This window comes from Tenrec ecaudatus, chromosome 7 (assembly GCF_050624435.1).
Source record: "Tenrec ecaudatus isolate mTenEca1 chromosome 7, mTenEca1.hap1, whole genome shotgun sequence".
Lineage (NCBI taxonomy): Eukaryota > Metazoa > Chordata > Mammalia > Afrosoricida > Tenrecidae > Tenrec > Tenrec ecaudatus.
The window spans coordinates 2,501,283-2,525,563 of record NC_134536.1 but is presented as its reverse complement, the minus strand read 5'-3'; the positions used below and the strand labels follow the sequence as shown (position 1 = coordinate 2,525,563).

The 24,281-nt window shown below is 56.8% G+C and overlaps 1 protein-coding gene across 1 annotated transcript in view; it reads right to left on the bottom strand.

The window, feature by feature from the left end:
• Positions 1-9,472: 9,472 nt before the first annotated feature.
• Positions 9,473-24,281, bottom strand: part of RPS6KA2 (ribosomal protein S6 kinase A2) — a 76,232-nt gene continuing 61,423 nt past the window's right edge. Inside the window, exons 15-21 of the mRNA XM_075554274.1 lie at positions 20,587-20,676; positions 18,568-18,726; positions 17,338-17,499; positions 15,707-15,783; positions 14,994-15,111; positions 13,032-13,169; positions 9,473-12,208 (exon numbers count right to left, since the gene is read on the bottom strand). Of these exons, the coding sequence (XP_075410389.1) occupies positions 12,083-12,208; positions 13,032-13,169; positions 14,994-15,111; positions 15,707-15,783; positions 17,338-17,499; positions 18,568-18,726; positions 20,587-20,676 (870 nt within the window). The 3' untranslated portion in view covers positions 9,473-12,082. The remainder of the gene's footprint in view (positions 12,209-13,031; positions 13,170-14,993; positions 15,112-15,706; positions 15,784-17,337; positions 17,500-18,567; positions 18,727-20,586; positions 20,677-24,281) is intronic.

Genomic DNA, 24,281 nt, shown 5'->3' with positions numbered 1-24,281 from the left:
GGCCTGGTAATAACATCAAACCTGAAAGCAAACTCGATGTGTGGGGTCCGTTCCGCCTCTCAGCGACCTCCCAGTCACCCTCCAGGACAGAATTTCCAAGCCTGCAGATGTCTGCAGGAGCAGGCAGCGGCCTCCTCTGCCTCCTCGATGCGGTGAGATATTGCTCATGTCACTGAAGCGCTATAGACTCACAGGGACCCTGCAGGACACAGTGGAACTGCCCTGTGGGCTTCCAAGACTAGCTCTTTGTGGGAGTAGAAAGCCCATCTGTCTCCCATAGAACGATGTAGCCCATGATGCCACCAGGCTCCGACATAACAAGTGGGATCGTTGTCACAGGGTCTCTCAGAGTTGGAACCGATTGGACAGCACACAACGACAATAAGGCTACAAACACAAAAATGGACTGTGTGGGTCCTCCCACCTGGTTTTCCTTTTTCATAGTGTGTGTGTGTGTGTGTGTGTGTGTGTGTGTGCAAGCTTACAGAGCAAATTCGTTTTCCATTTGACAATTTACATACATGCTGTTTGGTGATTCCAGTGACCCTCTCCCCTCTTCCTCCCTGAGTCCTGTGGCCACTGCCCCTGGGCCACACTGCCCTTTGGGCCTGGTCATCAGGCTAATTGCTCAGAGGGCTGTGGTTTCCCTTACAGACCTGGGGGCAGGGTGGGGTGAGTTCAGTTCCCAGAGCCAAGGTCCCACTGGTCCTTTCCCTGCCAGCCTGTTGGGCCCCAGAGGCCTAGACAGTTAAACATTTAAAGAATGTGGTGAGTGAGCTACAGGAAGCAGGGGCCCCAGCGTCTGCCCAGTGCCCTTCTGAGCTTGCATGCAGCCGTCTCGGATGGGCGGCTCTGCCTGCCCCAGCGCTGGTGTCTCAGCTGCCACCACTCCTGGTGACTGACAGGCTGTGATCTTCACGGAAGCAGCTTGCCAGGCCTTGCTCCCTTGGTTCCATGGGCTAGTGCTTCGGTGAATCCTCTTTGCTGACCCCTACTCCCATGCTGATCCCCACTCCCATGGGGCATGCTGATCCCAGGCATAGTGACCCCCTAGAGCATACTTACCACCCCCCAGGGATTGCTGTGTTCAATCCTTGGAGACATCCCAGCTTCTGGTCCCCAAACAACACCAGGTTCCCCAGGAGGGAGACATTTGCACAGGCCATGCCGAGAGTGGGGTACTGGAGAAACTAATCATAAGATGGAGAGTAGATGTTTGTTTGACCTCTCCTTCCTGGTAGTTTTTCTTCTTTGTCAAGCCAGAGGTCAGATAAAGCCACACTGTTTATTCAGGTTTTTTTTTTCTGTAAAGAATATGGGAAGTATAAAATAGGAAGCGTGTAATCCCACTTGCTTTCAGCTATTAAAATTTGATCTTAAGATCGGTTTAGGCCATGCCTGCAAAGAAAGATGTGCCCCACACAGTGCTTCGGAGTACTCAGGAACCAGTGGTGTTTGTCAGAAGCTGGAAAAAATCTGGAATCATGAAGAAAACTTTCTAGGACTGAATGTAAAAAGGAGCCTGTGGGCAGGCTGAAATGCTTACTAGGTGACTCCCTGGATCTACTTGTCGAGTGGAAGTGGGAGAAATGCAGCAATAAAGAGACAGGTTGAATTTGGCCACTGACACCTGTGGACTTGGTTTACAGGAGAGATTTTTGCGCCTGTGAATTGGTGCATATTGTTGCTGACTTTATGGATGGTCTGTCCTAATTTGACTTTGATTATGGATGTAGACTTCACAAGGTTCCAACTGGAACGAAGACTCTTCACATCTAAAAACACGATTTTCTCCTCAGAGCACTGGGTTGATTTAAGTGGGCAGTATAGAAACTAGATACCCAAAATTGGGGGGAATAAAGGCATGAAGTGGTTGGCTTACAAACTTGTATAGGTAGGGGACTATATTCATAGGATTATAAGATTAAGGTGTACTTAATTCCAATTGTTAGGCTAAAGAATTGTGTACAGGTGCCAAGTTGGTAAGGGGTGGATTGAGATAGTTAAGGTTTATTGTGCCAACCTGGCTGATAAACACATTTGGGAGTAATTGAAGGGTGAAGAGATAAATGGCTTGGTGAGCCTCACCTTTTTAGTTCTCTGGTCTCTTGCTTTCTGATGGTCAGACCAGGGTGCAGCTGCCTTAGCCAGTTCCCTGCTTCAGCTGGCAAGGCTTGCTTCCTGCGAGACATCACTGAGGAGAAACCACATGGACCTACCCCGGTGCAGCCTTGGGTGCTGGAGCAGCCATGTGGAGACCCCTGCCAACGCTGAGATGCTTACACGTTCACTGATTTGGCTTTCCTCCGGCAGTCAGTGTCTTTGCATGTGTTTTGTGAGATGGAGAACTTTATAGATTGGTGTCGGACATATGGGCTTGAGCAGCACTGGGTTGGGGTGCTTTCTTAATGTACACTTACCCTTTATATAAAACTCTCTCTTGTACATATGCGTTTCTGTGGATTTGTTTCCCTAGTCTACCCAGACTAGCTCTCTGCAGCAGAATAGCAAGACTGCTCCCACCCCTGGTCCATGGTCAGGGGGAATTCATCAGGGCTTAGTTCATGCGTATCCCCCTTCACTGTGTGTGTGTTTATGAAACAACTTGGAAATGAAATGGGTCAGAGGGTGATCAAATGATACGGTATTACATTTGAACCTAAGTACGCCTGCCATACTTGACTTTACACTCTCTCTGTCTGCTAACAAGGCTATTCATGTCCCTCAACTATGGTCTGAGGGCATTCATCGAAGGCTTAATCCATGTGTGGACCCTGCCAGTGGATTTGGGGCTTCCGCTGTCACCCAGAGCCTTCTGAACAGTGGGTGTTCACAATTTAAACTCTGATACCATTGCCTCCTTTAAATTTAGATTATGTCACTTTCAATCCATGGGCTCAGAGTGCTGGTCCATGAGACCTTAGCCCAAGCCTGGTGGACAATTCAGGAATGTCTTCCTAGAGGTGACTCTTTGACACACTTGAGAACTCATTGGCTGCCAAGAAGGAAAGCTATACTGCTGAGCCCACAGGTTCTGCCCGAGATCCAAGGGAGCCCCGGGGGAGCCGAGTGCTGGCGGGGAGAAAGGGCTTCGCTTAGCCAAGCGTGGGACACTAGCTCAGAGGTAGGTGAATCTCTCGGGACTGAGAATGTGACTGTTTGCTGCCATCCATCGGCCCAGGCTCAGGCAACCTTGTACACAACAGAGAGACGGTGGCCCCCGCAGCACCCCCCTGACAACACAGCGTGTGTCAGTCCACAGCCCAGTGCTTCCAGCCGCAGGCTCATCTTGCAGCTCCTGGTCCACGGTAACCTGTGTGGCCCGCAGGGGAGGCACTGGCTCATTTTCAAACGTAGGTCACCAGGCTCTTCTCCCTGTTAAGTGCTGTTGAGTTGGTTCCGGCGCATCACGAACAAGAGATGGAGCCGCTGGCCGGCCCGGCACCATGCCCACCATATCACTATGCTTGAGTCCACTGTTGCAGCCATGGCATCTGTCCATCTGGTCGAGGGCCTTACATTGGAAGCACCACTGAAGCCCGCCCAACCGGGTGACTGCTGGAGTTTGTGGTACAAGAGGTACTGCTTCTATCATCGAAACTGCATGCCAGCCAGGACAGCAGACAGGATGAGAGGCAGGTGAGCAGTCAGAATACGGCGCATATGGGCACGTGACAAGAGGGTGCATACGGGGGACGTGACGAGAGGGCCCCCGAGACCTGTCAGCTGTTGGGTGGCTTGTTAGCAGACCTCCTGGGTACCAGGAACTGCTGGGATCCCTCCTGCCCAGAGAGAAAGGTCTGTGTTGGTGAGGACCGCCCCCACCAATCCTGACACACGCCCCCACCAATCCTGGGGAACCTCCAGGGTGGCCCCAGAGGCCTTCTAGCCTGTGATCATCCCAGGAGCCGGTCACCATCTCTTTACTCCGGAGGATGCACTGGGTGGGCTCCAGCCCCACCCTTCTTTTCAAAGCTGAGGGCTTAATGGTTGCCTTCTATTATGTGGGAGGGCCACGTGGCTGTCCTGTGCTAAGTAATAGGACCAGATCAATGTCCTTGCTAGGGGAGACCAAGTTGGCATCAGCCTTAGGGGCTCAAAGACATAGACCTTCGACATCCAGCTGTTGCCCATTTTCCAGCTTCTCAATGCCCACATACCCACTTACCTAGTTTATCAATGCCCACCACATGCCCCCTGACCTAGCTGTTAACATGCAGCAGGTGCCTGCTTCCTAGCTTGTTCTTCGCTTGCTGACTTAACGAGCCCAACGATGCTGCTAACTAGTCTGTTGACTGCTACCCCTTGCCCCTTAACCCGCCTGCTGCCCAGTGAAGAGGGCACTGCAGGGTCCCCAGGGCAGAAGACAAGCCTGCATCAGCGGAAGGTGACAGGAAAGGCAAGGCCAGACCCAGGCTGACACCTGAGGAGAGCAACCAGGATTTGAGACTAGCAATCAGTTATGGGACGGGAGGGACTTGGGTCCAAAGACCCTCAGGTTCTTTGCCGTGTGGGCACAGTGTGTGGTGCTGTCTGAATTTGGGAGCTGATAAACCAGGCTACCGAATAACCAACTGAAACCCAAATAAACGACCTTCTTGTTTGGGTTTAGGTGGAGGATTTTAGCATCACAATTTGGCGTTTCCTAGAACCGAAGGAGACTGCGGACTTGGAGTTCTGTTGAGCCCACTGATGGAGTGGCCTGCCTGGAGCTGTGGAAGGAGCCAGCCCCCAGCTCCGGTTGACGGACGTCCCCAAGGCCTTGGAGTCAGAGGTGATGACTGAATGCAGCTCTGGGGTGGACGTGCTGGTCTTGCTCCCCTAGTGGCAGGCTGCCTCCACTGCAGGTGCACAACTAGAAGCCTCTCTTGTTCCAGCCTGTTTGGGAGCAGACAGCGTCCTCTTTCCCTGAAGGGTTTGAACCGCCGGCCTTGCTGTGAACAGCCTGACAGGCCATCCACTGTGAAAACCAGGTTAAAAAGGGCCTCTGGAGTCACCAGAACTTACTGCTATCGAGTCAATGCCGACTCACGGCGACCCGATAGAAGAGGGTAGACCTACTTGCCTCTGTGTGTTTCCAAGACCGTTGACTCTTGACGGGAGTAGAAAGCTTCGTCTTTCTCCCTCAGAGCAGCTGGTGGTTTTGAACCCCTGACCTTGAAGTTAGCAGCCCAACCTGTGACCACTACGCCAGGTGCTTACACCGTCAGCAAGCTGACCTTGTGCCGGCCAAGCGGATTCCAACTTCACCAGCTCCTCCCTTGAAAAATGTTCCTCGCCGTCTAGTCGATGCTAACTCCCAGACAGAGCTGACGTGCTCCTGCATGCTTCCGAGGCTGCCAATCTTGGTGGAAACGGGCAGCCTCATCTTTACCCCGAGGAACTGCAGGCTGGTTTGAACCGTAGACCTTGCAGATAGAAGCCCGCTGCTTAAGCCACTGCCGAGAGGTCCTAGAGCAGTGGCTCTCCATCTTCCTAATGCTGTGACCCTTTAATACAGTTCCTCATGTGGTGGTGACCCCCAACCATAAAGTTGTTTTCATTGCTACTTCATCACTGTCATGTTGCTACTGTTATGAATTGGGTGACCCCTGTGAAAGGGTTGTTTGACCTCCAACCCACAGGTTGAGAACCGCTGCCCACAACCACCCTTCCCAATGGCCCCAACATAGCTGCGTGCACCACGTTCCGTGTCCTTGTCAGCACATGGGGATGGCTGGCCTCCCACCCACCCCCGGCCCCACAGCCCCTTCCTTTAGGATCAAAGCCTCCGTTCACATGCAGTGCCTGACGGGGGCGCAAGGGAGCCGTGGGCTGACCTGTGCTTGCTGACTCGCTGCAGTGAAGTGTCACATGGTAGAGCGATAGAAGATGAGGTGAGGAACATGGGAAATTGTTCACCACAGACGGGTAAGCACAAGCAAGCTGCGTTTACCTTGCTTGCTCCCTGGGAAGCGGCCCTGTGTAACCTGGTTTTCACAGCGGTGGCCTGTCAGGATGCTCCAGGCTAAGCCGGCGGCTCTAACCCGCCAGGGGGGGGAGACTGTCTGCCCCTGCTGCCACATCCACGCTGGCTGCATGTCCCGTACAATCCGGATCTCGAAGCATAGCCATTAAAACCCCGAACCAAAGTCACGGGGAGCAGCAACGAGGGGTCCGGACATGACCGTGGAGAGGATGGCGCAGACCCAGGCTGTGTTTTCTCATCCATGGGGTCACTGTGAGTAGGACCTGAGGGGCTGGCCCCTAATAACCAGCACCCCATGGGCACTGAACCAACGCTGACCCATAAAGACCCTGCAGGACAGGGTGGGGCTGCCCTGAGGGTCTCCACGATGTTCACAGGTCAGAGGCAGATCGCCACGTCTTTCTGCTTGGGGAGAGGGGCTGGTGGCCCAGTCGACCTTCGGTAAGCAGCGGAGATCAACCACCGTACCACCAAGGCTCCTTGAATGGCATTATTTCTGGGCGCTGAATCCGACAAAGCAGAAGGGTCTGGGCTAGACACGGGAAGGAAGGTGAGCCCAGTAGCCAGGAAAAAGCAGCAGGTGAGAGGATGCTTGGCATTTCCCAGTGTGCTGCAGCAGGGGCTCTGGGGCGGAAGGGTTGCGCACTGGGCTGCAATCCGCATGGTCCGCTGTTAGATACCACTAGCGGCTCTCTATTCCCATAGTTACAGCCTTGGAAACCCGCATGGGGGTGCGGTGGGGGGTGGGGTGTGTGTGACTGTGGGTCAGCAATGACTTGACAGTGAGACTGGTTTGTGTGTGTGTGTGTGACTGTGGATGACAGTGAGTCTGGTTTGTGTGTGTGTGTGACTGTGGGTCAGCATTGACTTGATGACAGTGAGTCTGGTTTGTGTGTGTGTGTGACTGTGGGTCAGCATTGACTTGATGACAGTGAGACTGGTTTGGGTTTCATACTCTGTAAGGAGCCCCAGCCCACACGGAAGCACACCAGCCTCTGTGGTCATGAGGTGTCGTTGGGACCAGGAAACAGGCATCAGAAGCCCACAAACAAACCATATTGTTGAGAACGAGAGGGGTCAGAGCAGAGACCCCAAAGCCCATCGGTAGACAATGGGACATCCCCTCACAACAGGGTCACAGGAAGGGACGAGTCAACCAGGGTGCAGTAAAGCACTGATGGAACACACAATACTCCTCTGGTTCCTTGAGGCTTCCTCACTCCTCACTACCGTGACCCCAGTCCTGCCTTTCACTGTGGGCTAGACCGGAGCATGTACATGGACAGGTACAGATAAGAGATAGGAGTTCATGACACATGGAATCCAGGCACAGGAATGGGAGTAGCAATACCAGAAGGGTAGGGGAAAGTGGGGAGGGGAGGGGGAACTGATCACAATGATCAACACATAACCACCACCACCCCTCTTTCCAGGGAGACGAACACAGAAACTGTGGGGGGAAGGGAGACACAAGAGTCAGTGTAAGATATGAAAATAATAATTTATGATTTACCAAGGGGTCATGAGGGTAGGGAGGTTGGGAGGGAAAGAAGAGGAGCTGATACCAAGGGCTCAATAGAAAGTCACTGTCTAGAAAATAATGATGGCCACACAGGAACAAATGCTTGATACAACTGATGTTGTATCAGAGCCCCAAATAGAGTGATCTTTTAATAATAAATGCATAAAAGGCACCCATTGGCATAGTGATTATGTGTTGGGCTGCTAACTGCAAGGCCAGCAGTTTGAGTCCACCAGCCGCTCCTTGGGAGAAAGATGAGGCTTTCTACGCCCGTACAGAGTTGCAGTCTCTGAAACCAAAGGGGCAGTTCTACTCTGCCTTACAGGGTGGCTCTGAGTCAGTATTGAGTTGACGGCAGAGTGAGCACCCCTAAGGAGCCTCCGCCTGGTGCTCACAGCTAATGGGCTCGGCGGCTAATCAGGGGTCTGGTGTCCACCCAGAGGTGCCTCCATGAAAGATGTGGCAAGCCAACGCTCCCCAAAGCCAGTGTTCCGCTGTGACACGCAAAGGGTCACACCTGGTTTAACAGATGTCCCAACCTGCACCCAGGACCCCGCTTTGCATTCTCCATCGCCCGGCCCTCTGTGACAGATAACCTGTGCAGTACATTTGTCCCCCTGCTCGCCCCCCAGCGGGAAGCCCGAGTCCGAAAGCAACGCTCTTGTGGAACAGCACCGGGGGTGAGGATACGCTCAATGCGTGGCTTCGGTGAGTTTCCATCCTGAGAAACATGAAGGACAAAGGGGAGTAGGGGGTGGGGAAGTGCACACCCCAACTGTGACCATAGACACACAATGAAAAGCTCGGGGTTGGAGGGTCATTACATTGGGTGACAGTGAGGCACAGGTGTGCTGGTGGGTAAGGACAGACGGTTAGACCCGCTGGAGCGGGAGCCTGGCTCCCGAGCTGTGCACACTGACCACTGTGTGACCCAGCGCCAGCAGGTCCCATCCTCTGTGCTGACCCTCAGGCCGGCTGGCTGCTGGTGTCCTGGCCCATGACCAGGCAGGGCTGCTCCAGGGGGCTTTCAAAAGAGCAGATGGCTCGCCTGTCTTCAAGGTGCATCTGGAGGTGGGGTTTGACTGGCCAACCTGCCCGTTAGCAGTTGAGCACTTCACTGTGTGTGCCACCTGGGGATGCCCCGTCCTGTGTGTGAGCTAGATGTGCACTGAGTGTGTGTGGTGCGTGTGCTATGTGCGCGTGTGTGTGTATCATATGTGTATGCTATGTGCAGGTGTGGCACAGAGTATGTGTGTCGTATGAGTGTTGCATGTGTGTGGAGTACAAGTGTGCTGCACATGCAGTGTGGATGTGTGCAGGACATGTACGTGGCACATGTTGTCCATGTGCGTCATGTGCTTGTGTCTTATAAGTTACTGGGCATATACGATCTGAGCACATGTGTTGTGAATGTCTTGGATGTACTTGTGTGTGACATGCATGCGTGTTGCACGGTTATATGTTACATGTGCAAACTGGGTTGTATGATATGTGCATGCGCTGTTGATCACGCGTGTGCTGTGTGGCGTGCACGTGCTGTGTGTGCACTGTTAAGGTATGCGGCGTGTACATGTATGTTGTGTTAGATGTGCTGTGTACTGTGTTAGAGGTGTGTGGCATGTACGTGTGCTGTGTGTTGTTAGATGTGCCATGTGTTGTGTATTGTAGTAGAGGTGTGCGGTGTGTACATGTGTGGTGTGTATGTGTTGTGTGTTGATGTGTGCCACGTGTTGTGTACGATGTGCTATGTTCAGGTGTGCCACCTATTGTGTACAGTATTAGAGGTGTACGACATGTGCCTGTGTGCTGTGTTCAGGTGTCATGTGTCCCTCTCACTTGCTGACCAACACACTGGCCAGCAGTCCCCTTCCTGACAAGGAGCTGTCACCACCCAGACCGTGGCTACCCGGGAGTCCGCCAGGCTAGAGTAGGGAGGAGAGATGCCCAAAGTTACCAAGAAGAAGGAAAAACATTGTGCTTCATAAAACCCAGATTTATTCAAAAAACCGATTCAGAAAGTCTGGAAAGCGTAATAAATATCTGTACAGCGCCGCTGAGCACGGACACCGCATGGAAGCGTGGGCAGGACACCCCACTGTGCACACAAAGGCGAAGCTCATACACAAAGTGCGGAGTCGGGGTCCCCGGGGACCAACCACCCTCGGCCATGGCTGCTCCTTCTCACCACAGACGGATGGATGTGCGCCAGTGGCTCTCGAGGGGTTGGCGGCAACTGGAGGCCCTGGGCCTAGGGGAAGCGCAGCAACAGCTCTCCCACCCCCCCTGCATGCAGCTTGGAGAATAACACCGTCTCGTGAGCAATACTGGTGGGCATGGGGCGCTGGGTCTCTGCAGATTGCAGGGCCTGCCACACGGCACGTGCACACACACACACACACACACACACACACACACACACACGGGCTGACCCAGGGACAAGCAGGAGGCTGCCACTGAGGTCTGGACCCTGTGGGCTTTCCCACACTGGTGGGGTGAATTGGGTGTTCCCCCAAACATGGGCTGCCAGAGGAGGGGCAGGCAAGCGTGCCTGTTGGGGTTGGGGCCCAGCGTTTTGGTGACACAGTAGCGTGGTTTTCATTACCCAGTGGGGACGAGGTGACACGTGTGGAGGGGAGGCTAGGTTCTTTTGTGCATTCTACCATTTGTGCAAATCACTGGGTAAGGGCGTGTCGGCACAGACCTGTCCATGCAGACCCTGTGGGTGCTGAGTGCTCGCTGCTCTGGGAGCTGGGACTACAGGACGGTGAACCCACATCTCTTTCTGGGGGTGGGCTTCAAGTATCATTTTGCGGGAGCAGGCGCTGCAGACGCTGAGTAGGGCTGGCTGGGCTGTGCATAAGCGGGGATCCCCCTGGAAGGCGGTGGTCAGTGCAGCGGGTAGGGCAGGGATCCCTGTGGGTTCTCATCCTCAGAGGGAGGGAAGGCTGGGTCACCAGGGCCCTGGGAGGCACTCGGAGAGAATGTTCTAGGCCCCGCTCTCTACGTATGCTGCCTCTCTTAGACCTAGTCTCAGTCCTTTGCCCGGTAGGTAGGTAAGCTCTTGAATTCTGGGAGGGTGGGGCCCATGACGTGGACCACACGGGAGCTCCTGGAAGGGAACCCTGAGTGGAACCAGGGCTGGTGGGCGGGGCCGTGGGGGGCGGACAGTCCAGTCTTGGGAAAGCCTTTCCCGCTGAGAGCACCTGTGATGGGCCTGGTGGGACAGGAGGGGAAGTGGGGCACAGGCCTATGGCCCCCTGTGATCCGTGTCTAGGAGCCTTGCTGAGACAGGCAGGCCGCACCCTCACTCAGGCGCGGAGCACGGGACCCACCCAGCGCGGCTGCGGCGGCGCATTGTTTTATGAAAGGGTGTGACAACAAGGAAGGGAGGGCCGCGACTGCTGATCTGATCCATGTGCAGGGCCCTGGTGGGGTGGGGGTGGGGCGGGTCCAGCCCCAGGCTTGGGAGCTCTGGTGTCTCCAGTCCTGTGTGCGGGGCTGCACGGAATAATGGCGGAGGAATATGAGGACCCCTGGGGTAGACTTTTGCATCCTGTGTTTGGTCTGGTCGTGGGGTGAGCTGAGGCAAGGGGCGGGGGGCAGAGGCCGTGTTTGAACCAGCAGTGGCCCCTCGGTGCTCTCGGGAGGTGGGAACGACTCTAGATGACAAAGTTACAGACAACAGCTTGTGAAAGCAGGCCAGGCTAGGCCGGGGCTGGGGGTCTCCAGGAGTCTGAGGACAGGGTACCGGGCGTCCACGGGGAACGAGGGGCACAGCAGGGCGCAGCACACGCCCACAGACACAGTAATAGCACGGGGACACAGGTCACTGAGAACACAGAGCTCTGCCACGGACACACCACGCGAAGCACACAGGGGCTGTCAGGGCACCACTGCTGGGGTGAGCCCCTCAACCCGCCTGCCCTGCTCCTTGGGGACCCCTCCTGCGCAGGGCAGGCAAAATCCGTATTCACAGTTTCCCGCCGGCCAGAAAAAAACCACGCTTGGCCTCGTCCCACTGAGCCCTGGAGGGCAGTAGGGGCTGGCGTCCTGGCTCCTCCGGGGACCCTTCTCCCCCTGTGGGAGGCAGACACCCAGGCAGAGGGAGGGCCTGGGTCCCGGGGGGTGGGGTTCTCCCCTTCACTGGAGTTTGAGAGAAGGGGCTGAACACCCTCAGTCCACACGGAGTTCTTGGATCGCTCTGGAATAGGATGGGGTCTCTTGGTGGGCATGGCGCCTGCCTCACCGCCCACCCCCAGTAGGCGAGGAAGGTTCTAGAGCAAGCTGGGGCCTCTGATCTGTCTCTGACAGTGCCCCTACCATAGTGCTCAGGGCCCCGAGGGGGTGTGGAGCTGACCAGGTGACGGGCTGGAAACACGGTCCCCCTCAATGTGCGTTCTACCAGCAGGCAGGGATGTGGCAAGGCCGTGGGGACCAGGGAGAGGCAGTCAGCAAGGTTGGCACAGTGGGCTCTGGGGTCCCCGGCTCAGCACTCCTGCTGAGAGAGGACGCATGGACAGCGGTCGTCCTGCGACCTGTGGGGCACCCAGTCCAGAGTCCACTGGTGAGCATGAGGCTAGAGCCGGCCAGGGCTACAACCGAGTGGATGTCAGCCTCTTCATGCCACGGCGCTGTGCCAGGCTGGACGCCAGCACGGGTTCCAGGCGGGGGGCCTGCGGCGTCCGGTTCAGGGCCAGGTAGGTGGCGGCCATGGCCCCCTGTGGAGCAAGGAGCAATGTGAGCCTGGGCACAGTCAGGGGCCTGGTGTGCCTCCCCCTGCAGGAGAGCTGCGTTTGACCTTAGGGGTGGAGGGTGCAGTGGGGGTGGGCGGGACCTCCCCCCCAGAGGGCTCAGTGCCCTGTTAGAGGGGCAGGGAGCAGGGACCCCTGCTGTAGGATAGCCTCCTCCAGGGGTGGGCAGTGTGCCAGGGCCCAAGGCTGGTACATAGGCCCTTGGCCAGAGCTGTGCCAGGGTCACCACCCTCTTGTGCCCACTGAGCCCACCTTGACCTCACTGTGCTGTGACCCGGGATGATGTGGATCCACTGGTGAGACCACATGGTGCCAGCAGGGCCAGGCCTGCCCTCCGGGGCCCACAAGCCCAGGGGACACATCAACAGCCAATGCCAGGGTTGCGTCCACACTGCTGGCGACGGCTCCCGGTAGTTGGGACTGGCTTAGGTCCCTCATGGGTCTGCCCACAGCGACTCTGAGTCTTTAGGGAGGATGCAAGGTGGCCCCCAAGTTGGACAGAGGGGGCAGCCTGCGCTTCCCAGGGGAGGGCACACCCACGCCCATGCCCTACCCCGATGACGTCAAAGGGGCCACAGAAAGTATTTCCAGCCTGGGCCCTCCCAGGACGGGCTGCAGCCTTCTGGTCTACATCTGAGGACTTTGGTGCTTTGAGGGGCTCAGTGGGACCCCTCCCCGCTCACACAGAAGCAACTCAGTATGAACAGCTACCAGAGGGGCTTCTGACCCCGGGCCCAACAAGCCACACATGGGGAGGTCCCTGTGGGCTGGTCCTCGGCCGCCGTGGTACCTTCACCAGGTGGACGTCCTGCCTGCTGAGCTGGCTCTGGGACAAGCATTCTCTGTTCACAATCCACGGGTGCTTCAGCACCTGCACGGCTGTCAGGCGCTGCCGAGGGTCCACATGCAGCATTCGGGACACCACGTCCTGGGGTGGGAGGGGGGAAGACATGGGCCACAGGAGGGGGGAGGAGACAGAAAGGGGGGTGAGGAGAGCGCGGATGCTGCACTCATCATCAACAAAGGCCTTTCAAGGTTCTCTCAAGGGCAGGGCTGCCTGTGACCGGGCGGGGTGGACCACTGCCCGCCTGTAAGTTGATCTGACTATGTTCAGATGTATGCACCGACCACTCAAGCCGGGGGAGAAGAAAGCAAAGAATCCTGTCAACTCGGCAGCCTGAAACCGAGCAAGCATGCAATCAGACTGCACCGACAATTACCGGTGGTTGAATGTGAAAATCGGAAGTTAGAATGTAGGGTCCCGGTGACGGCAACGTAGAAGCTGCTAGGACCAACAGCCCTGTCATCACCAACACACCCGGAGGTTGTCCACGTGGCCCTAGCCAGGTAGACACACAGGAACCCGGTGAACCATGCATGGGGAAAGAGATGAAGGAGGAGCTCAGAGCCAGCAGCCAAAAGTAGGCCGAAGGCTGGCTGTGGGACAGACCCTCAACTTGCATTCAAGTTCAGGTTGAAGCCAAAGAGCATTAAAAACAATTCTACAAGCGCCAGAATATGACACTGAGAACATCCAACCTGAACTCAGAGACCACTTCAAATACAGGGGTGATGTGCCCATCCCATTCCCGAAGAAAGCAAAAGGACCCGGAGAAGACTGGAGGAGATGACCTGTATGCTGACCAAATAATTTGAGAAGCTGTATTCCATGAACAAGGATCGGAGGAAGGCTGACCAACAACCTGTGGTGTGCAGGCGACAACCCTGCTTGCTGAAAGTGAGGGCTTGAAGTGCCCTGCAGCAAGATAAAACTCGAAGGTCAAGCTGTACAGCCTTCACTGTGGAGTACAACGCCACGTAACTCGTTGCCTAGACCAACAGAAAACGCCATGATACGCAGAGAAAAGACGGAAGGATTTCCCTTTACTTGGGTCCACAATCAATGCCCGTAAAAGCAGCAGTCGAGCGAAACGAAACATGCATTAACTGGAGCAAGTGTGCCGCGCAGGACCACTTAAAATGCCACTCTGAGGGCCGAGGTGTGCTGGACCCCAGCCAAGGAAACTTCAGTCGCCTCACATGCATGCGAGCACTGTGCAGCTGAATCAGGAAAACAAGCTAATAATCGGCTTATTTGAACGTCAGTGCTGGCAACGAGGATCGAACCTACTGCCGGGGTGCTCCGTAGAAGCCAGGAGGGCAAGAGTTTGTCTGTGTGTCTTGGACGTGTGATCAGGGAGAACCTGTCCCTGGGAAAGGACATCCTGCTCGGCAAAGTAGAGGGTCAGCACAAGAGAGCAAGACCCTCAGCCAGACGGACAGGCACAGTGGTGACAACAGGAAGGGGTGTGCGGATGGGACAGGACCGGGCAGCAGGTGGTCCTGTTGTCCACAGGTCTTCTGGGAGTTGGAACTAAAGGCTCCGAACAAGCACAAGAAGAACGGCAGCATCTGAGCTGAGAGCCATGGATGCTGTCCACTCAGACCACTGAGGGTGTGAGCGGCAATGAGCCCCGTGGCCAGCCACGGAATGTCAGAGCAGCAGAGGGCACGTGGGTCCGGAGCTCTGCTGGGCCTGTCTGTGCACACACAGGACAGGTGCTCAGTAACGTCGCGGACCTGAGGACCACCTGCAGCAGTGTAGCAGCTGAAGCGCTGGAGCCCCGAAAGTTGAAGGTGTGCAGGTCCAAACAGGGGTGCCATTCAGGGAGGACACCGTCTCCCCACTCCCAAACTAGACACGGCCTCCCCAGGCCTGACCGCTGAGCAAGCACCGGGGGAGGCCACTCACCTTTGCCGCGTCCGACACACAGTCCCAGTTCCCCCCGGAGAGGGCGTACTGCCCGCTGCCAATCCTGGCCAGGATCTCCTCGGGCGTGTCCTCGGGGCCGTTGGCAAAGGGGGTGAAGCTGTGAGGTGAGAACGTGGGCGTCTGGTTATAAACCGGACCCAGAGCACGCACGAGAGCAAAGAATGGACACGTGCTTTCCTGTCACACTGCCATTCCAAGGCTGGAGCCAAGTAGAGCCTAACTTATCTCCCGGATCAAGGTCTGTGGTCCAGAGGGGGCGTGTGAAGAAGGCTCTATGGAGCCCCAGGGACCACTTCTGGTGTGTCCAGTCAGGCTGTGTACAGGGGTCTCTGACTAATGGGCTAGAGTGGTCTCTGTGGGAGTAGTATGTGTGGAGAGTGGCCCCTATGGTGATGGGGTGCACAGTGAGCCAGAACTTGAGCTTTGAGGTCTCAGACACCTATGCTTGAGCCCGGGCTCTGTTGCCTCATCTGAGTCCTGAGCAGATACCCATCTCACAAGAACCAAGGTGCCGCCGCCAGCCAGTCATGCCCGCTCTGAGGGGTGGGGGTCTGGCTCAGGCCAAGTGTCTAATCAGGAGTGAGCTTCTTCCCATCCCTGGCTGTCCCGAAGGGCACTAACGAGTATGAGAGCATTCGCTGCACATCTGGGGGCAGAGCCCTGCGGAGGCCCCGGGGGGGGGGGTCCCTCACCCGGCCAGCATGGTGTACAAGAGGGTCCCCAGACTCCACACGTCACACGCCGCATCGTATCCTTGCTGCTTCAGGACCTAGAAGCAGGGACAAACGTTGGTGCGTCAGAGCCAAGCGCTCCACGGAGGAGGGGCGGGGACCACGCCATGCCCCGGGAGCTGGCTGGAGTGGCCAGGGTGGAGTGGCCATGGTCCTGCTGGCCCTGTGGGAACAGCAATCCGGCACCTTCACACACTGAAGTGGCAGGCAGTGTCACCGAGGGTCCTCCAGGCCCTCCCACGATGCCGCTCGCGTGCTGCTTGTCCGCTTTGCCTGGCACCTCAGGGGGCTGGCTGTGGACAGTGGGTGCCCTGCCTTGCTGACGCCCTGGGCACATGCCCCCCTCGTCTGCCCCGGTCAGAAGCAGGGTTGACAGGACTCGAAGCTGAGTAGCACATCTACAGTCAGAGCCTGACTCCACTCCTGAAATCTAAAGCCCAACCACTGCCCTGAGTCAGTCCGACTAAGCCCCCCAGGACAGGGCAGAGCTGCCCCGTGCATTCCCAAGGCGGTCGATCTCTATGGGCACAGCCCACCTCTGCTTCCTCCCTCGGAGCAGCTGGGGGTGTTGAACCACCGACCTTGATGCTCCATGCTCAGCCTGCGTGCCAGAAGGGCCCTTACACTATTCACACGGAGACTGCAACATGACGCTGGCCAAGCATTAGCAAAGTCAGGGCCTGCCTCCAAGGGGGTGGAGGGCCCCCGTGTTCCTGTTTCCTAAATATCACTCCCAGGACCTGGGTGGTGTAGTGGGCTAGGGATGGGACTGCTGATGGTGAGACCGGCAGGACAGGCCCCCAGCTGCTCCGAGGGAGGAAGCTGAGGCCCCGCAGGGCACAGCCACCAGGAGGGCCTGCTGGACAGGAACCGTCATGGACGCCGGCCACCAGGCCTTTCTGCTGTGGTTCAGTTTGAAGCACACACTCACACACCCATACAGTCTCACACACACATACTGTCACACACATATACTCACATACTCTCACACTCAAATACACACTCACTCATACACACACATTCATACACACTCATACCCTCACATACACACATATACACAATCACATCCATCCATTCATAGCCTCACACACATACACTCACACCCATATAGACGCACACACATACTCACATACTCTTACACACACACACATACACTCTCATACTCCCTCACACTCACACATATACTCTCACACACTCGTTCACACTCACAGACTCTCACACACATACACTCACGCAGTCATACATATGCACGGACACACTCATCAACTCTCACACACACACTCACGACACACAAACATTCACTCTCTCGCTCGTTCTCTCTGACCCCACAGGATGGAGCAGAGCTGCTGCACTGGGCTTCTCAGATGGGATCTCTCTGGACACTGACTGCCCATCTGTCTCCCGAGTTGAAGCTGGTGGATTCCAACAGCCACGTGCTGTTCAGGGAGGTGACCAGCGCTTCCCCCATGGCACCACCAGAGCCCCTTGGTGCTGAGTCAGTCAGCCGCATATCAGCGGCGCTGCCCAGAAACCTGTAATAGCCCAGAGTCCATCCTGCCGCCCACCGCCTGTGCTCCCTCTCCCAGACTGACCTCGGGGGCGACGAAGTTGGCCGTGTAGCAAGGGGTCATCAGCAGCCCGTTCTCGGCCCGCAGCTGCTTGGCGAAGCCAAAGTCACAGATGCGGATGGACTCGGCGTCCCCAGACTCATCCACGTACAGGATGTTACTTGGTTTCAGGTCACGGTGAACCACCTGGCGGGCAGAGCGGGCGCTAACAGACCTGCTCCCTGAGTACTCTGGACCAGGGCTGTGGCTCAGGAGTCCAGGCGCCCACCCAAGATGAGCCCTACGCCAGCCAGTCCAGGGGACAGCGTGACAGGAGCAGCCCTCAGGGAAGAAGCCACGCCATCAGCCCACAGTGAGGCACGGCTGCGGGGAAGCGGGCTGTCTGCAGAGCTGCACGAAGGGGGGCTAGTTCACTGGGCAGGTAAGGAGCCAGGGAAGCTCCCGGAGGCCCAGAGGCAAACTGCCAGGCCTAACACCCCAAACACACGTTGGAAAGCCTGTCTCTGCTTCCTTTGTGGAAGCCAGCCACTGCAAGCCACAGACCAGAGCCAGGCCAGACGCTGGGCTCCGGTGGCTACCGAGGACCACCCTGAGACACCCCTAGACCAGACTACGGCAGCCAGCAAGGTGATGCTACTGGGTGGACTGTGGCCAGGAGCAGGGGCGCTGGGACCCCACCGGCTGGGTCCAAACTCTGAATTTGTCTCTTCTGAGGTCTGCAACCTTGGCCAAGACCCCGTGCCTTAGTGCCCCTGCCTGTGAAATGGGTCTAACGCAGAGTCAGGAGTCGAGCTGTGAAGAGCTTCGACTGTGAACCTGGGACGACACGGAGGGATGGCTAAGTCTCAGCTCCCGCCGTCACTGTCACCTACCCTATTCCTCTGCAGCGTGTCTGGCTCCGATTTTAAACCTGCAAGTCACCAACATTCTACACCTCCCTCCAGCAAGCCTGAAGGGCTGGGTTCAAAAATAACACACCAAAACTAACCCCACTGCCATCATGTCAGCGCTGACTCTCAGCTGCCCTGCAGCACGGAGCAGAACTGCCCTGCGGGTTTCTGAGGCTGCAAGTCTTCAGGGGACAGACAGCCCCGACCTGCCCCCTCGGAACGGCTGGTGGTGGGTTTGAACAGCTGACCTTGAGGTGGGCAGCCCAGCCCCACGATGGGTCTGGGCTCCACGCCATTGCTTTGGGTGCAGACAGTGTCATTTCTTTAGCACCCCCCACCCCATCCTGGGAGGGTGGCGGCGCACCCCCTGGGAGTGCAGGTAGTCCATGGTCTTGGCGATGGTGTGCAGCACATCGCTGGCCTCGCGCTCCGAGAAGCAGCGCTGCTGCAGGATCCGGTCCAGGAGCTCGCCGCCCCGCATCAGCTCCATCACCAGGTACACATACTTCCCATCGTCATACACCTGGGGGGGGGGGCAGGGGTCACGCTCAGACACCCAGGGATGCCTCTCTGGGGCACAGCCCTGCTGGGGGCACACGCACTCACACACCCGCCCCTGGCCTCCCATAGGACGCTGGCTCCCAGTGCTGTCGGGTGCCGCCTGCAGGGGTGCAGTTCAGGGGGAGACACTGGGCAGGGAAGAGGAGTGGGCAGAGTCGTTGACCCCGAGCAGGCCCTTCCTGAGAACACCGCTCCGTGTCTTGCTACACGAGGACCTTCCAGACTATGAGGTGACCTGGGAGAAAGGCCTGGCATGCCACTGTTGGTGACCTCTGGGGGGGGGTGTGAGGGAGGGGCAGGGCTGGGAGTAATGGGCTTCCTGCTACACCAGTGGTTCTCAACTTTCCTAATGCCGTGGCCCTTTAATACAGTTCCCCATGTTGTGGTGACCCCCAACCATAAAATTATTTTTGTTGCTACTTCATAACTGTAATTTTGTTACTGTTATGAATCTGGCAACCCCTGTGAAAAGGTTGTTCAACCCCCAAAGGGGTCATGACCCACAGGTTGAGAACCTCTGTGCTAGACACAACCACTTGTGCACTGCCACTTTCAGTCAGCGGGAGCCCTGTGGGCGGCAGTGACCCGAGCCACACCCCTGCTTCCTGCCAGGAAGCCCCACTCTGCATGCTGGCCCTCTGAGGTTGGGCCCCTGGCCTGCTGGCTGCCCTCAGGACAGCTGTGTGATGGAGAAGGGGCAGTGTGGGCACCTGGCTGCATGCCAGTCCTCCACGCGGTGCCCCACACCCTGATGGTCACGAGGGTGAGGGGCGGTTCCAGGTAGCACACAGGCTCCAGCCCCTGAGGGCGGGCTGTCCCAGACCCGTATTTGTTAAAGGCTCTGGGGAGGCCAGTCACACCGCTCCCAGCTGCACACTGGCTGGCCAGGATCAGGGGCTCAGGTGAGTGGGAAGGTAGGGCCCATGATGAACTCATCAAAAACCAACCTCACTGTCATCGAGTCGATGCTGACTCACAGCGACCTTGTAGGACAGGGTGGGACTGCCCTTGTGGGTTTCCGAGATGGTAACTCTTTACGGGAGTAGAAAGCCTCGTTGTTCTCCCTTGGAGTGGTTCGTGGATTTGAACTGCAGGCTTTTCAGTTAGCAGCCCAACACATGAGCACAATGCTCATGCTCCCATCTCCGCGATCCACAGCCCCTCCAGGGCAATTCCTGCCCATCAAACTAGAGCAGTGCTAGCAGCAGTCAGTGGGTCTGAACAGCTGACCTTAGGGTTCACAGTCCAGTGTGCACCATGGGTGGGACTATGTGTGTGCACGCACATGTTTACATGCGTGTATACACGTGTTTGTGTGTGCTCGTGTGTACGTGTACATGTTCACATGTGTGTATGTATTTGTGTACATGCGCGCATGGCTGTAGTGTGTCAACAAAGGGATTCTAAAGCCGCCCCACAGAGCCTTTTAGGCTGTCATGTTCATGTTGTTCATGTTTAGGGGAGCAGACTGACCACTGACCGCTGGCCTGGTGGTCATTAGGCAAGCATTTCGCTGTGTGTGCTTACGTGTGAGAGTCTCTGGGGACCCCTGACGTCAATGCCATATCCCCTTCCACAACAGGCCTGCTAACTCTGACTTCTCCCCACGCCCCTCGGCTCTCACCTCCCCAAGCAGAGGGGCCCTCATGACCCCCCCCCCCCAGGGTGGTGGCAGGACAGGAAGGAGAAGCCCCTCAGCCTGAGCCCAAGGCTGGAGACCCCACACTTCCCCCAGCCTTGTTTCTATCTGTGCTGGCAGGGTGGTTTGGGGGTGGGGTCAGCATGTGCAGGGGTCGGGGGCCAACAAGCTCGGGCCACTTACGTCTTTGAGGGTGATGATGTTGGGGTGCTGGCCGTACCTCAGGAGGATCTCAATCTCTTCCGACGGGTCCCTTTTACTCTTGTCAATGATCTGAAAGGGACACAGGGCAGGTGGTGGGAGGGGCAGTGGGCAGCCTCTCTTGCCTGTCCCAGGTCGACCACCTCCCTGAAAGAGGCCTGGACCCGGCCTCATCTAAGTGAGAAGACAAGAGACAGAGAAGGAACCCAGTCTGTCCTGCTTGGAGTTAAAAGAACATTCCCACGCCACCCAGTTTCCCCTCAAAGTTAGCTCGACGGATGCCGGACTCTCCAACGTCCTCCATCGAGTTGGTTCCAACTTGCAGTGATCCTGCAGGAAAGCATAGAGCTGCTCCTGTGAGTTTCTGGGACTGCAAGGCTCTAGGGGCGCAGAAAGCCTCATCTTTCTCCCACTGAGCGGCTGGTAGTTTTGAACTGCTGGCATTGCAGTTAGCTGCCCAGCAGGCTCCAGAGGGGCCAGGTGGGTGAAAACACTGCGTAATGCTGCTGCCACCTGCTGGCCAGAGCAGGGATGGCGTGGCCCGGGCAGCATGCGTCCACCCAGCATGGATGGAGGACTGGGTCCTTATGGCCAGGCGCCTTTGCAGTCAGAGACGTTGCAGGGGTGGCTGTGTGAGAGAGCTCAGGGTGGCGGTGGTCCTGGGTCAGGGGTGAGTCTGATGGAGGCAGAGGGTGCACGTTAGGAGACTGACCGCAGGAGCAAAGATTTGCAGGGTGCAGGCCGCTCGGGGGGCTTTCTGGTTGTGTTTTTTCCAGGACACAGTTGACACCCCTGCCGAGTGGTGTCACCCTTCCCAGTGCTACGCACTTCCACAAGGCTGGGGTGAAAAAGGTAGCTCCGCCCCCCTCCCGGCTCCGAAGGCCTCACCTATGCCTTCTTGCTGCTGCACACGGCATGCAGGGGGGAATGGACCAGAGACACTGGGGACCCACTTCACTAGTCAGGGACCCAACACCAACCAACACCCCAAGTTCACGAACAGTGGCCCAGCCTTCTAAGCACCTTGTGCCCACTGGAACCAGAAAATGATAGATTGGATTCGAGAAGTCTCCTGGGGACTCCTGGCCACGAGTCAGGGTGATCTCCGTCCCCCACTCCCACCAGCCCGTCCAGCAGTCTGCTCCAGGCCTTGGATCCGCTGGCTGTGGCACTCGGTCTGCTCCAGGCACGGTTCCGAGAGTCACTTCCCACCGGCCATTCCGTGGATTCCTGTGGCAGCTGTGGTTGAGAATGGGGCTCCGTGGTGCCGTGTCCTGCTGCTCACGGCCACGTCAGCCTGTTTATGGGAGTGGAAGACCTTATCATCGTTCCTCGAAGAGGCTGGTGGTTTTGAACTGCTGACCATAAGCCCACCCAAGGGCTCCTGGCTATTCCAGAGGGTTCCATAAGAGCAAAGGTGGTCCTGGCCCATAAAGCACCAGGCCAAGGCTGGACTTCGCCCCCAGGGCCTGCGGAGGTGGCTTTGACCATGCAGAACATATCTGTGATGGGTGGGGTTTGTTGTGCCAACCTGGTCAGTGAACACACGTGGGATTGATTGAGGGGCGGAGAGATAAATGGCTTTGGGAGCTTCGTCTTCCTTGTCTCTCACTCTTTGATGATCGGACCAGTGTGCAGCCACCTTAGCTTGTTCTGTGCCTCAATTTGCAAGCTACACTACCTGTGGGACAACTAACCCATGGACTGTGTCGCTGTAGTTTGAGGTTCCTTCAAGACCTGCTTCACCACACTGCTGGTGTGTACATTGCTTGAGCTGGGGACTACCAGACCCTGTTTGCTGTTTGCTGCCTGTGCCCAGATATCCTGAACTGCTCCACGGAGGACTACCTGGAGGCCCCCAAGACTTGAAGGACTTCCAGTGTCTCACAGCTGTCTCACGGGAATGAGTTGCACTGAGCCATTTGTACTGCTTTGTAGATGAATTGTTTATTTGTTTGTTGTATCTATCTATATACATATATATAAAATCGTTAGTGTCCTGGTTTTGTTCCTCTAGAGAACCCCGTCTAACATAAGATCCCTCTGGGAGCAGGTTCCCATCATCCATCCGAGTGTCCAATGTGGAGCTCATGGGTGGCTCGGTCGTGGGAGTTCAGAGACCAGCGGGGTCTCCTGAGGTGAGCAGGCTTCGGTGGGGCTTTGGGACTGAGGCTGACTGGGAAGAAAGACCCGCTGCTTCACTTCTGAAAGTCAGCCAGTGAACATCGCGCGGGCCACAGGAGAGCATTGACAGGGAGCTGGAAAGGGGGTCCCCGGATGGCAGGACATGGGACACAGTGGCCCTGAGGATGAGCAGAGGGAGGCCTGATTGTGCAGATAGTGCAGTCCGGAGTGGCTGGGAGGGTGGGTGCCACAACAGAGGCATTTGGCACCGCAGGGAAGATGAAGGCCATTGGGAGGATCCTGTTTCTTCTTTGGCAGCTTGGCATCCTTTCCAGCATACGGGGACTAGAGACCTGGGCACCTTGGTCTCTGCTCAGTTTAGGACTCTCCTGGGTCAGGGGAGGAACCCTTCTGGACCCCTGCTGGATTCCAGAGGTTTTTTGGGAGGCAGCTCTGAAACAACCTCTGCCCAAATGAGACGCAGGCCCAGCTGACAGGCTCAATGTCCCCGGTGACTTCAGAGCATCTAACTGCATATTGTGGCCACACAGCAGAGCACGTGGGCTCTGTGTCCTGGGGCTGCAGACCTGGGGACCCCGCAAGGGGGTAGCTTTGAGGAACAGATGATGATTTTCTCAGTTCTGGAAGTAGAACTCGGATCAGGGACTTGGGATTTTGTCAGCACCCTCCGGTTTTTGGAGATCCTCCGATGCTGTCACCTGGCCCAGGGAGTGCCCACGTGGCTCTTCCATGAACCTCTGGGACAGGATGGGACACACCCTGCACACCGAGGTGGATGTACACATTTAACAAAGAGGGCTTGTTTCCTGGTGGGGTCCCCACACGGCGCAGGGATTGGGGCTCCACACACCCATCACAAGGGACGGCCAGACCTGGGGGTGGGGGTGGGGCTGGGAGTGAGGAGGAGGACGAGGGCAGAGTTGGTTCTGACCCACATGGACCCCACACATAACAGGACCAAACGCTGCCGAGTCCTGCGCCATCCTCACAATTGTTCTCATGTGAGAGCCCATCGGTGCAGCCACTGCGTCCACCCATCTCCTGGAGGGCCTTCCTCTTCTTCACCGCCCTCCACTGTACCAGGCATGATGCCCTTCCCAGGGACCGGTCTCTCCTGACAACACCTCCAAAGCACCCGAGATGGAGCTTCGCCATCCTGGTCTCTCGGGAGGCCTCCGGATGCACATCTTCCAAGAAAGATCTGTGTATTCTTTTGGCAATCCACGGAACTTTCGGTCTTCTTCGCCAGCACCGCAGCTCACCCGTGTCTATTCTTCGTCAGTCTTCCTTATTCAGTGCTCAACTTTCACATGCATGCGAGGCCATTGAAAATGCCATCATCTGGGCCAGGCCCACCTATGTCCTCCAAGTGACATCCTCGTTTTTCAACCCTCTCTACAGGTCTTGTGCAGCACATTTACCTAAAGCAACTCATCTTTTGGTCTCTTGACTGGTGATTACATGAGCGTTGGCGGTTCCCAGCAAGACAAAATCCTGGACAACTTCAACCTTTCCCCCATCTATCCTGATGT